This window comes from Cebus imitator, unplaced genomic scaffold, assembly GCF_001604975.1.
Source record: "Cebus imitator isolate Cc_AM_T3 unplaced genomic scaffold, Cebus_imitator-1.0 Scaffold358, whole genome shotgun sequence".
Taxonomy (NCBI): Eukaryota; Metazoa; Chordata; class Mammalia; order Primates; family Cebidae; genus Cebus; species Cebus imitator.
The window spans coordinates 2,025,668-2,039,694 of record NW_016107673.1 but is presented as its reverse complement, the minus strand read 5'-3'; the positions used below and the strand labels follow the sequence as shown (position 1 = coordinate 2,039,694).

General features: G+C 39.0%; 1 protein-coding gene and 1 non-coding gene across 2 annotated transcripts in view; both read right to left on the bottom strand.

Annotated features, from left to right (window-relative positions):
* TMX1 (thioredoxin related transmembrane protein 1) overlaps nucleotides 1–10,695 on the bottom strand; it is a 16,202-nt gene extending 5,507 nt beyond the window's left edge. Inside the window, exons 1-7 of the mRNA XM_017506776.2 lie at nucleotides 10,407–10,695; nucleotides 6,710–6,825; nucleotides 5,331–5,376; nucleotides 3,464–3,592; nucleotides 1,622–1,667; nucleotides 1,423–1,524; nucleotides 1,234–1,300 (exon numbers count right to left, since the gene is read on the bottom strand). Coding sequence (XP_017362265.1) covers nucleotides 1,234–1,300; nucleotides 1,423–1,524; nucleotides 1,622–1,667; nucleotides 3,464–3,592; nucleotides 5,331–5,376; nucleotides 6,710–6,825; nucleotides 10,407–10,558 — 658 coding nt within the window. The 5' untranslated portion in view covers nucleotides 10,559–10,695. The remainder of the gene's footprint in view (nucleotides 1–1,233; nucleotides 1,301–1,422; nucleotides 1,525–1,621; nucleotides 1,668–3,463; nucleotides 3,593–5,330; nucleotides 5,377–6,709; nucleotides 6,826–10,406) is intronic.
* On the bottom strand, nucleotides 6,452–6,586 carry LOC119467977. Its single transcript, XR_005196617.1, has one exon. It is a non-coding gene; the product is annotated as a small nucleolar RNA SNORA70 (small nucleolar RNA).
* Nucleotides 10,696–14,027: the final 3,332 nt, after the last annotated feature.

The window sequence follows — 14,027 nt, the reverse complement described above, 5'->3', positions numbered from 1 at the left end:
GTGATCCACCCGCCTCGGCCTCCCAAAGTGCTGGGATTACAGGCGTGAGCCACCGCGCCTGGCCCTAAAACTCAAAATTTAAAGTATAGTTTCTAGTGAATGCATATTCCTTTGGCACCATTGTAAAGTTAATTTTAAGTTGAATGACTGTAGGTCAGGGACCATCTGTATAGCTATTTTTATGTAGTATCTTTTTATATACTAAATTAAATCTTACATTTTATTCACCATTTAAAAGTTGGTGAGTAAACATTTTATATTAATTTCACTTCAAAAACCTTAAACCTAACAATATATTTGTCATTTAAGTAATCTGTGCTTATGGTTTTTTCTACATGTCAGTGGTCCCTGTTGGATAAAATTGTTCCATCCCTTATGCATGTCCTTTTTAGTATCAATGCAACTATCTAAGAAATGAACGATGACCTACCAGTTATGAAAGGACAAAGTACCCTATAAATGTAATCTCCATAGACTTCATTTCAGAAATTTTGATCTCAATAAGCCCTAAGTTAAGAAAGGCATCATAAATGAAGGAATATCAGTCCACAAGTCTGATTAGTTGAAGACTATGCTTCGTCACTTCTGTTTGACTGTGAACTTTAGTTTCAAGTACAAAATGGAAGCGGTATCACCTATGCACTCTACTACAGGGCTGCTGAAAAGCAAACAGGGTAACAGATACATAAAAATTCTTTAAGAACTGCAAATATAAAGGCTTCCATTAACAGTACAATTACAAGATTGTTAAATACTTGTAATAAATTGTTCTGTAGTACAGTTCAGTGTTAATAACATCCTAAATCAACTATAGGGATTGCTTTTCCCAATATCCTACCACAAAAAAAAAAAACTTACAATTGGCTGGCATTCAAAGAATAATCTTCAAATGTGGTGGCCAGTATACTAATGAATAACTTCAAGAGTAGAATATATTCCACTTATAAATTGACACCAAATAAATATTATTAAATATCTACATGCTATATGCAATGTTAAAATTATCCATAATATAAGAGTCAAGAAAATAACAATGTTCCAAAATCCACTGGACTACATTCTTACATGAAATATACATCTCCTCTACCTCTCCTTATGCCATAGCTGATAAAGACCAACAATCCACAATTAGATTTCTAAGCTGGAAGTGCAACCTGTGAAATGTGTGATTGTGATTACAGAAATGAACAGGGCTATAGTGAATAAAAAATAAACACTTTAAAATATACTTACGTGAAGGGTACGGCTGTGGTCTACGCCTTTTTGAAGGACAAAGGCAATCTGCCACAAATATCATACACTGTAAAAATAAACATTATAAGAAATCTGAATGTAGAATATATGTCACAGTAATGTAACTATTTTAAATTATCACATTTTAATATATCTTTCTTCCAACCATTCCAAAAATTAAATACTTACAAGTCCTAGTAACAGTCCGGAAAGCAGAGTTGCTAAAGCAAAAACAGTATATGATCCCCACACTGGCAATCCAAGGTCTTCAATAAAGTAGTTATGGCAAGTCTAAAATCAAAAGGAAAAAAAAAAACTAAAAATCTGTTCATTTTTGTTAAAGTGACAGCAGTAAAAATGTTTAAGATAAAAATATTTTAGTCCATACCCTGATCCACATAGATAGCTGAAAGAGTGCTGACATACTACTCATCCTAAAAATAAAAGAGATGATTAAAAAACTGAATACCATACACAGCTTTGTCTATATATCCTATTTTCTACTCTGCAATTTCCCCAACATGACAGATTTTATTGCTGTTAATCAAGACTAGTGATACATGACAAATTTCAGGCCTGTAATAAGGTTTGCTTATGAAAACTAAGTTTCTAAATTTTTACTACCATGTGACATCCTCATAAATAAAAATACTTGACAATATTTTTTCCTTTTCTCCTACCGTTCTAACAGTAACATCTTGTCTTTCATCTGATGATTTCTCCAATACACTGAGTAAAGGGTTACGAGTTCCATGAAACCAGTTGGAAAACGAAACTCTTATTCACCCTTAACAGCCTTGAAAGCATGACCAAAGGGAGGCTCAGGGAAGGACTGGAAACAGTTGTCAAGCCAATTCTTCCCACTTAAGAACTATTTCTCTTTTTTATTGAAATTAATTAAAATGTACAAGAGCATTAGTTTGACAACTTTTAATGATATATAAAATAATTACATAGGAAATAAATGCTAAGTCATCATGCAAGTAAAAATTAGTATTTTACATAATTTAATCCAGGTAATTCAGACAGGCAGTTTTAAAAAGGCATGCTTCAGAAATGACTATGAGTTCCCAATTGTAGCTGCTTGAAAACAGACTTACAAGCAATTACTTTCTTCTACTGAAGGACAAGATTCATTTATGAGATGAGATTTCAGAGAACAAAAATCAGCTCTATTTTTAGTTCAACATGAAAGGTTATTTTAATCATGTCTAAAGGCTTCTGTTGTTTAAAAGCCAAGTGAGAAGAGAAACAAGGAACTGAAATATAAAGCACTATATAGCCTCACTGTAGTCTACAGTAAGTTATTTCAGGAACAGTAGGTTCCAAAATTGGGTTGGGCATGATAGTTCAATGGGTGAGTGTTGACAGGGCTGATCTTTTTCCCATTCCCAAAATCTAGAGCATTTCTCTCTTACATGATTACTGTCCCAGCTTCTTACCCTCCAAGGGTAAGTGTGGTGAGAAGACAGGAAGAGACGGCTTGGCCACACAGGATCAGTCCCTGGTGACTTCAGCAAAACTCACTATTCCCAGTGGTCTCTCAAATGACCAGTGAGGCCTCGTACCCCAACAGCAAAGCAGAAAGCATGCTTGCTATTTCCAATCCTTATCACTCCATAGCCACTTGCTAAGAGGAAATTCGTTTACCCTCTAGATATCTATAAAGCTCAGTGGTTAGGCATGCTATTACAGTCACTGTTTATATACACTATTCATATAAGAAGTTATCAAACAGGTGGAATAACCAACCAAACATAATTCAATTACTTTACATCAAGAGTTGAAGTTTGCAATTTAGTTGGCATCAGCAGTCTCTATGGAGACAGAACATTAAAAAAAAAAACAAAAAACTGAAGTCTGGAGGTAGCATGAGTACAAGCTTGGGCCTACTCATTCCAATTATTACACAAGAGTAATAGCTTTACCCATTACGCTGTGAACACTCTTAGGGGCATTTTGTTTTTGATGATACAAATGACCAGATCTACCAAATGAAAATATTCCTGAAAAGGTATACAACAGAATTCTATAAAATGCCTTCTCTAACTCAAAAAAATGAAAACATGTTTGACTTAGGTCAAACTAAAAAGATCAAACATGTAATAAATGTGGATATACCTTAAGAGTTCAAGAAACAAATTGAGTATAAATATCTTATTTGGATAAAATATAATTATCTGTTCTAATTAATTATGAAATGGGTAAGAGACAAAGCCTTCATACTTACAGAACAGAACCTGGACCAAACCATGATGAAACGGGCTCAATATTCTTCCACTCTTTATCACTTATAAAGTTTATGAAGTCCTTCTTAGTCCTTGGACCCTGATAGCGCCTAAATTCACCATCTTTACAACTAAAGAGAATCAGAATTAAATATTATCCAGCATTGAGAAATAATTTAATATTTTGATATTTTTTCACCTCATTTTACAGTCAATTCTAACATTCAAAAGCATGAGCAATATACGAGTATTAATAGCAAATGATACTATTTACCTACTCATGAATATTAGCCCCTAATTTAATTAAACAGTAAGGTTATTTTTTTTTAATCATAAGCCTTAAAATGTTATTCTTCCAAATAATAAAACTATGAAATATAGTTAAGTAGATACATCTCAGAAAGGTACTTTTAAGCCTTATGTGTAATACACATATTAAAAGAATTATATAAAAATTATTAGAATAGTGCTTAGCACACAGTAATTATTAGCCATTGTTAAGCTATAACTTAAATTTTTAAGGTATTTTCCTAGTACTTTTGGCCATAATAGCATCACCTCAGCCACCCTGCTTTAAATCACTGGAGGCATCTGGTACGCTGCTTCCCTTCCTCTCATTTCAGTGACTGTTTACAGTCAGCTTTGCAGACTTCCTTAGATCCATCTCCTCCTTCCCATTCCCAACATAGAAAGTTCTGTCAGAGTCATACATGTTCTCTTGGTTCCCACATCTTTAAGTGCAAAACCTGAACAGCTCCATACTAGGGACTGGTTAAGTAGGGTTAAGGGACCCTTTATCCACCCAGAGGTAAAGACCACAAGGAAGACCCCCCCACCCCCACCCAAACACAAAGCTTTTGTGAAGTGTCATTGGAGCTATTCTTTGAAGCATAGGTAGGATTTCAACAGGCAGAAAATAGGAGAAAGGACATGGTAAACAATTTTGACTAAAAGAAAAAGGGCAGCAAATTCCAAATAAGATCAGGGGGCACTAGGAAGTGAAAAGGAAAGGAGAGACTGAAAGGGCATGTGGGGAAAAGGACTGTCTGAGAAGGGCAGGAGAGAAGCACTTATGGAGACAGAGAACAGAAATTTAAATCGATGTAAAGGGAGTAGGGGTGAATTTCAAAAACACGAAAAAAAAAGCGGGGGGGGGGGGGGCAAAGAAAAACAAGATACAAACACCAAGAATTGTCAACTTATTTTCAGTACCTCCCGGTATTTAACATACCAGCTACATGATGTTAGGGTACAGAGCAGGCACACAGGCTTAAGAGTTCATACCCCCAATTGAGAAGATAAAGCCAAACTAATAGACCTGACACTGAAGACTATATAACCTTGCTCATTTTGATTTAATACTCAACTGTCACCTACTAAGCTATCCAAGGCTGTACAATAGCACTTTCTTAGTTCCTTTTCGGACGTATCATATTCCTGTTAATGACTGTTTATGAGATTGTCCTCAGAACAAAATGCTTACCCTGTACTCTTAAAATTCCACTTTCACGGTTTCATTTAAACCCCATATTCGCTAGGAACCACTCTAGGTAACAGTGATTTCTCCTTTACCCAATGTCCTACAGGACTCACCACTACTTTGGACTCATAATCACTTATCACACCATTTCACAAGAACATCACTTTCTAAAACAACGGTAAATCTTTGAGAATAGAGACTGCTTCACATATCACTCAACTACCTAAAGGCACCAAGGATAACACTAAGCGAAACAAGCCCTCTAAAATACTTGCTGAATATAATAAGATTACCTCAGCTCTTCAAACAGGATTCAATCCAGAGGCCTACTACTTCTGATTACACTATAATGCATACTTCTCCGCAATTGAGAATCTTCAAATACTTACTGATAAATAGTAGGAAGGGCAGTTATGATAAACCGTCCACTCAGTCCTACAAATAAAGAACACACAGAAGGTTTTACATGAGCCAATCGCTGACTACTTGGAAGTTAACTCTGAATTATTTAAATAGGTACTAATAGGAAAGAATATGAAATTATACCTAATAGTTGAGCTTTGTAATACTTAAAAATGAATTATGTACTTAGAGCAACTTTAAAAAACACAATACTGCACATTATCTCAGTTAAAAAGTATGCAGAATTAGAGTACTAAATACATTTTTAAATAAACAAAAACACTTCATCATTTATACCACTGTCTAAGACTACTAGTAATTAGTCATGGGCGAGCAAGGTAATAGGGTCTTAGATCTAAAATCAAATGAAATTGAACTTGACATTCAACAAACAAAGGTAGTTTATGGTGCTGCTAAAAATGGAAAATACTATGACTCTTTCACAAGACAGGCAAAAACAACAGCAGCTAACATTTATTATTAGCCATGTGTCAAGCACTGATAGAACAGGGACTTGACCTGTCTGTGCCTCAGTTTTCTTATCTGTAAAATGGGGACATTACATATTTCATGCGGCTGTATAAGGATTAAATAATAAACACAAGATACTTGGAAGAATGCTATAATAGGCAAGCACTCAATAAATATTACTTATTATTACCATTTGGGATGGGGCAGCCAAGAACCCAAGGGTAGTGTAACTACCGGGAATGGTAAGATGAGGATGGTCTGAGAAAGGAGCCTCCTTAAGGGCAGGACCTGCCACTTGTTCAGGGACCAAGTCAGGAGTGCACCTGACCTCACAACTACAAGGGCTTTGTATTTAGGAGCTCACATCCTCAAATCATAGGTTCTAAATTTAAAACTCAATTTCAGAGATTCAGAGAATCTTCTTTTGTCAGGGAATGCGACCTTGACTCTACAAAATCACTCAACCACATGTTCCTTATTATGAAGCTTAGTGTGGATGCAAATATGGCTTGGCCAATGTTCACCTGAACCACAGTGTTCTAGAACTTCTCAAAGGCATCTTACACACTAGTCTGGGACCCGAGATGCAAGGAACAACAAATCAGAGGCAGTTATGTGGGCAAGAATAAAGAGAGAGTAATGTCTTCAAGAACCCTTAAAGCAACACATTCAAGAAACGACGTGTATACACAACCAGGGAATCTCCATTTTGCAGACACTGCACACTAAGCCACCACCAGGGAGGTGGACAAGTCAGGTTAACTAGCTGCAGACTGTTAGGTTAGCAAAACCTAATGAAAGGTAGAGTTCCGGGAGACCATGTAATGTAGAAAATAGGATAAACATATCAATCCAAACAGCAAAGAAGCAAAACTAACCAAAAAACTGACAGTACCTGGCTGCTCTGTGACATCTACTTTTGCAACGTTAACTTCAAGATCTTCTCCCCATTCAGCAAAACTTTCCCATTCTGGTTGAAGATTTTGACAAGCAGGGCACCACGGGGCATAACTAAGAAATATAGATTTAAAAAAAAAGAGTTAAGCACTTTAGTATGACCATTTATCTTGGGATAAAAAATTTAAATGTATAATTTATAACGAGTATTTTATATAAAAATACTGACGGCGGCAAAGTGGTTAATTTTATGCAGATGAAAAAGTTTCAAGTGACGATCTAACAACCCGGAAATCAAGAATGGTGAACTGATGATGCTAATCAAATGAAATTCTGAGAATAAGACACAAGGACTTTTTCACATGCAAAACAGCTCTTTAAAAAGCCTTTGCATTTCTCTATTAACATGTTGCTACAAGAAAGCTCAAGATCAAAGTTAGAGTTCACCAATTTTAATAATTTACATGGCGGAGTCACAAATGCAAAGTGTTGGAAAAATAGAAGTGTCCCCGGCTGTGGTGAATAGAAAAGCACATATTCCATCTCAAGGTGGCAACCACTACCAAGTAGGATTGCCATAAGGGAAGCTGGCACAGTAAAGCTGGCTATTCATATTTAAAAGAAGATGAAGATTTGCATTTTTATATAAGAATGTTACCTCAAAAAATAACCCACACACAAATACTAAGCAGGCCAAACAAAACTCTTGGCCAGCTAGGTCATCCTTTTTCCAAGACCTTGGATTTACAAACGTAAGCATATTAGCATTTAAATTATCCCTCTGATATTCATTATCTCCCTAGGATCTTATTTTTCCACTTTATCGTATATTATCTTATAATACACCTAACAGTTTATTTTTAACAAAACCAGGAAGAATAAAGCCTAAACCAGTTAAACACAAAAATACAGTTTCTGTACTTCACATTTTCTTCACTTGTTTTACAAAAATCAAACTCCTAAAATAGAAATTGTAGAATAAGACAAACTGGTACTATAAAAGCCAAGCTCCTAACAATAAACAGTATTACAATGAAAATACCTCCATGACAAAACTTCTGACCAGAAATGGATTTACTGAAGATAATTCACTTGTAATTAGGAGCAGACTATTACTAAAACTACTAGATTCCTTCTTTTTCAGGTTCATTTTGTTGCTCGGTTGCTTTTTTATTTTTTGAAACAGGGTCTCACTTTGTTACCCAGGCTGGAGAGCAGTGGTGCAATCTGGGCTCCCTGCAGCCTCAACCTCCTGGGCTCAAGACATCCTCCCATCTCAGCCCCCTAAGGAGCTGGGACTACAGATGCCTGCCCAGCTAATTTTTCATATTTTTTTGTAGAGATTGGGTTTTGCCATGTTGCCCAGGCTGTCAGTTGCTTTCTAAAGACTTAACTTTAGAATCTCTATTTAAGAAAACAGAGAAACTACTACCCTATAGCATAATTTCAGATAAATGCTCCAACGTGGATATACCTCATACTCAATGTTTTGTTACTCTTGTTCTCTTTAATACTTCTGATTGCTGTATTTATATAGCTTGATCATAATGAGTTAAAAAATATCCTTGAGTAATACTTGACTGTATTTTGCATATAAACACAGGATCACTGCCGCTTAAAAAATTGCCTGTAACACTATTTTACAGGCACGATCTAAAACAAGTTACTCATGACAATGACTGAAAAACGAAGTGTCACTTGTCATAGTTCCTCTCCCCTGAAGCTTTCAATGGTGCCTGAAAATTCATTTCAAAGTTGCAGATTATATACATATTATGACTATTTCCCTTTATCTTACCCTCCATATAAATGTTGTAAGTTTTGTGGGGTGTTTTGTTTTGTTTTTTTCTGAAACAGAGTCTTGCTCTGTCACTCAGGCTGGAGGGCAGTGGTGTGATCTCAGCTCACTGCAACATCTGCCTCTCAGGTTCAAGCAAACCCTCCTGCCTCAGCCTCCAGAGTAGCTGGGACTACAGGCGAGACCCACCATGCCCGCTAATTTTTAGGACAGACAGGATTGCACCCGGTTAGCCAGGATAGTCTTGATCCCCTGACTTCGTGATCCTCCCAAATCGACCTCCCAAAGTGCTGGGATTAGAGGCCTGAGCTAAGGAGCCAGGCCAGGGTTAGCCAGGATAGTCTTGATCTCCTGACCTCGTGATCCTCCCAAATCGACCTCCCAAAGTGCTGGCCTGAGCTAACGAGCTAGGCCGGGGAGGGGGTGTGTGGGTGTGTGTGTGGGTGGGTGGGTGTGTGTGTGTGTGTGGTGTATGTGTTTAAAATAACTCAGGATTTACTGATTTAGCCTCTGGGTTCTCCCTCAGGGATGCCACCGGCCTTCTTAACTTGTCAACCCTTGTTGCATCCATTACACAAGAAAACACTCACCTGAACCCTGTCTTCTTTTAATGTTTATCTTTGTACTTATTTATTTCTCTATGTTGCCCAGGATGTCTTGAACCTCTGGGCTCAAGCCATCCTCATACCTCAAACTCCTGAGTAGCGTACGCCACTTCCAGCTGAACCTTTTTAAAGAAGGTGTTCTAACAACAATTATTGCATGCCTACTGTGAAGAGCCAAAAAAATCCAGCATAATATCTGGATAGGTTAACTAACGTATATAGGTATCTTGTTACTCATTTGCAAATTGTGAAAAACACCTGTCAAAGAGAATTTGTAGGGAATTAAATATGGTATCCGTGTAAAGGTGCTTAGTGGTGTCCTGTACACAGCTAATACTCAGTAATCATGCTTTTACTATTGTCAGTAATACCGCTAATACGTATAATAACACCACCAACTTAGCATCTAAAGCAAAGGCAAGATACTTTCTTTCCTACTGTTGCAGAACAGGCATTATTAAATTGAAATCGCCACACAAGATACATGATTTATTTCGAGCAATAAATGATGACCTGGCGCTCTTGACAGTGTATAATAATCACATTAATACATTAATTTTATCTTTTAATGTAATACCATTTACAAAGACCTAGGAGTCACAATCCAGGGTATTCTCTACAGTGCAAAGACACCAAAAGGAAAAATGAGATGAGGAATGAAAAAGAGAAATCAAAAGAGGAGGGAAAAAAGGAAAACGAAAACTTAAAAATAACCCAATTTGAATTTACTCAGCATTTACAGTAAAAAAGAAACCTAACTTACCGTTTAAAAAAAAAAAAAAAAAAAAAGCTTAAAAGCCCCAAATTCCAGCACCATAAACAGACTATCTTTTAAGGACAAAAAGAGAGGAGAGATTTTGCTCAATATTCTCTTCTGTAAAGTGTAGTGACAATAAGCGAAGTCTGTGAAAAATCACTCTAAATTAACTACTTGGGACACTAGTGAGACACTTCCCTCCCCGCGCTCCAATCGCATCCTCAAAGTCATGAAAAACGTCAGAATTCGCATTGGCGCTAACCCTTTAGGCTCACCACAGCCCCAGAAACGAAACGATAGGCACACCAGAAGAAACTTAACATTCCCGGGTAAGAGACAAGGGGGTGGGACCAAGCGGGCGGCGGATCCCAAGAGGAGTTTCTGGCGCCGCAGAACTCAGGCATGCTCGCTCCGCAACTCGGAAGCGCAGTCCTAGGGAGCCTGGGACTGGCCTGAGGAAAGTGTGGGATGAAGTCGCGCGTCCAAGGCACGGACGTACGACCCTGGCAGCCCGGGACAGCCACCCCGCACTCACAATTCTATCATCCAGTCTCCTTCCAGCAGCTCTCTCCAGTTCTCGTCCGTGATGACGCGAACGTTGCTGCGCCGCCCGTGGGTCCAAGGAGGACCCCAAAGCAACAGCACCAGGACTGCCAGAGCAACTGCAAGACTCCCGGAGGGCGCCATGTCCGCCGCTCGCCCACCTCACAGCAAGCGCGGCGGCCCCTCCTCCCAGTCCCTGCTCCCACTTCCGCCCTCGCTGGCCGCTCCGCGCATGCGCACTACGACGCTGCGAGATGCGCGTGTCTAGAGGACTCTCAATGCGCATGAGTCGGGAAAGAGGGAAGCCCACGTCTACTCAGTGCGCATGACAGAAAAGCGGCTTCTTCTACCGCCTAGGGTGCCCCAATATTGTGGGGAAGGAACAGAGCAAAAGGAGGCGTGGTGTAGAAAGTGGGGCGGTGTTTTGAGGAAGAAGGCCTTAAAGTCGCTCCCACGATTTTGGCGCCAAATGGTTAGCGTCTACTTACTCAAGGAAATTGGTAAGTTTATAATGTGCTAAAGCAGTTTTCCAATTAGATATCCTTCAAAAACAATGTGGTAAAGCTATTGGATTTTTATAGGAGTCGGAATGGGTTTACTTGTGAGAGATTATGGACAGGGAAAGTGCAGAGGAACCTTATGGTTATGTTGGATGTATGTGAACAGGAGTTATATGGGCGTACGTGTAAGTTTTTTTTAAAAAAGGATCAAGCTGTACATTTTAAGACTTTATGCACTTTCAGGTGTGTGTTATCAATTAAAAAACATTCAGTAGGTACAGAGATCCTAGGTCAGTACTCTTCACAATGGAACGGGACACATAGGCTTGTAACATATATTTGAGTTTTCTCTCAAACATTTCTAACTACAAATGCCAACCAAAATGTGCACTGTCCCATCAGTCAAATGAAAATAGTTACTAGTCGGGCTCGGTGGCTCACGCCTGTAATCCCAGCATTTTGGGAGGCCGAGTCGGGCGGATCACTTGAGGTCAGGAGTTCGTGACCAGCTTGGCCAACATAATGAAACCCCATTTCTACTAAAAATACAAAAATTATCCGGGCGTGGTGGCGGCCGCCTGCAATCCCAGCTACTCTGGAGGCTGAGTCAGGAGAATCACTTGAACCCAGGAGGCAGAGATTGCAGTGAGCCGAGATTGTGCTACTGCACATTAGCCTGCGTGAAAAAAAGGAAATAGTTGCATTACCTCACCTCACCTTTTCAACTTAACTCAATTAGTACCAATTAGTCCCTTTCCCCACCCCTCCACTGAATAGCCCTCTCAAGGATAGCAGAGACCTGCAAGATAAAACCCAATTGTTTCTTCATCTAGCGTGACTCCCAGCCCAGCTCTACCAAACTCCTTGAAACACTACGGTCTTGCTTTCTGAGCAGCACACTTGTTTTTCTCTTCTCTACACTAGCTGATCCTTCTCAAACTTCTTGGCTGGTCCTCCTTTACTTAACTTCCGGACATTGGCATCCCCAGGATGATTCACTGCCTCTACCTCCACCCTATCCCCACTCCACCCTACTCCCACTCCCCGCCTTTCTCTTCAAATAATCTTTCTCTAAAAATTCCTCCAAATAATCTCTCCTTTCTCTTGAAATTTCTCCAAATAACCTCAGCCTGGTTTTTTTTTTTCTTTCGTTTTTTGAGATGGAGCTTCGCTATTGTTTCCCAGGCTAGAGTGCAACGGCACAATATCGGCTCACTGCAACCTCTGCCTCCCAGGCTCAAGCGATTCTCCTGCCTCAGCCTCCTGAGTAGCTGGGATTACAGGCCTGCGCCACCACTCCCGGCTAATTTTGTTGGGCGGGGTTTTTCCATGTTGGTCAGGATGGTCTCAACTCCAGACCTCAGGTGATCCAACCGCCTTGTCCTCCCAAAGTGCTGGGATTATAGGCGTGAGCCACCGCGCCTAGCCTTAAACCTGGCTTTAAACGCCTTCAATGTGCCTGTCATTCAGGTGCTGATCCTTCTGGGAACTACACGCACATGTATTCAACTCCTTGCTGACATCTCTTGGATATCTAATAGACAGCTGGTGAAAGGAAAATAAATCTCGGGGCCCCAAAATAATTAAGCTAAAGGGAAAAGTCAAGCTGGGAACTGCATAGGGCAAACATGCCTCCCATTCTATTGAAAGTTATCCCCCTGCTCACTGAGATAGACGTGCAGTATATCTGACTGTCTCCTTTGGAAAGACCAATCAGAAACTCAAAAGAATGCCACCATTTGTCTCTTACCTACCTCTGACCTGGAATCCCCCTCCCTGCTTCGAGTTCGTCCTGCCTTTGCTTTGAGTTGTCCCACCTTTCCAGGCCAAAACAATGTTCATCTTACATATGTTGATTGATGTCTCATGTCGCCCTAAAATGTATAATATAAAATCAAGCTGTGTTCCAACCACCTTGGGCACATGTCCTCAGCACCTCCTCAGGCTATGTCATGGGCATGTGTTCTTAATTTTGGAAAAATAAACTTCCTAAATGACTGAGACTTGTCTCAGATTTTTGGGGTTCACAAGCTCAAACATCAAATGGCCAAAAAAGATAATTCTTGATTCTCCCTCTGCTGGTCTTCCATCCACTGAGGAGCCCCAAAGTTCACCAGGTTGGTCTAGCCAAAAATGTACATGTTGATTCTTTATTGTTCTCTCTCTTCACTTTCTCCTCCTGTATCCTGTGAGAAAATCTTGTAAACTTTACTTCCAAAAATAATATCCTGAATCTGACCACCAGTTTCCATCTCAACAGCCAACACCCTAGTCTAGGGTTTTCTTGCCTTGAGTACAATGAGAACTTCCTAAAATTTGTGACAAAATAAATGTCTGCTGTTTGATATTTTATTATGGCAGCCCAAGCTAAGATGCTAGACCTCCATTACAGTGTTGAATAGAAACAGCAAGAGTGGCCAGACATACTTGTCTTTTTCCTGTTCTTAGAGGAAAAGCATTGTCTTCTACCACTAAGTATGATGTTAATGTGAATTCTAAATAGATACCCTTTATACAGGTGAGGAAGTTTCCTTCTATTCCTGGAAAGTTGTCTGTTTTTATCTTGAAGAAGTTTTGAATTTTGACAAATCCTTTTTTTGTGTTTATTGTAAATGACCATGTGGTTTCATTGTCCTTTATTCTATTGATATGGCGTGTTACATTGATTGTTTTGGGGACATGAAATCAACCTTTCATTCTTGGTATAAACCCCACTCAGCTGTGGTGTATACTTCTTTTTATATATTGCCACATTCAGTTTGCTAGTGTTTTGTTGCATGTTTTTACATATATATTCCTAAGAGATATTGGTCTGCAGTTTTCTTGTAATGTCTTTAGTTTTGCTATCAGGTATAACTGGCCTCGTTAAATAAGTGGGGAAATGTTCCCTCCTTGTCTATTTTTGGAAGTGTTTGTGAGGAATTTGTATTCATTCTTCTTTAAATGTCTGATAGAATCTAGCAGAGAAGTCACCTGGGCCTGGTCTTTTCTTTGTCAGTAGTTTTAAAATTACTAATTCAAATTCATATTATAAGTCTATGATTTTCTCTTTCTTCTTGAGTTGGTTGTGGTAGTTTGCATCTTTTTTTTTTTTTTTTTTGAGACGGAGTTTC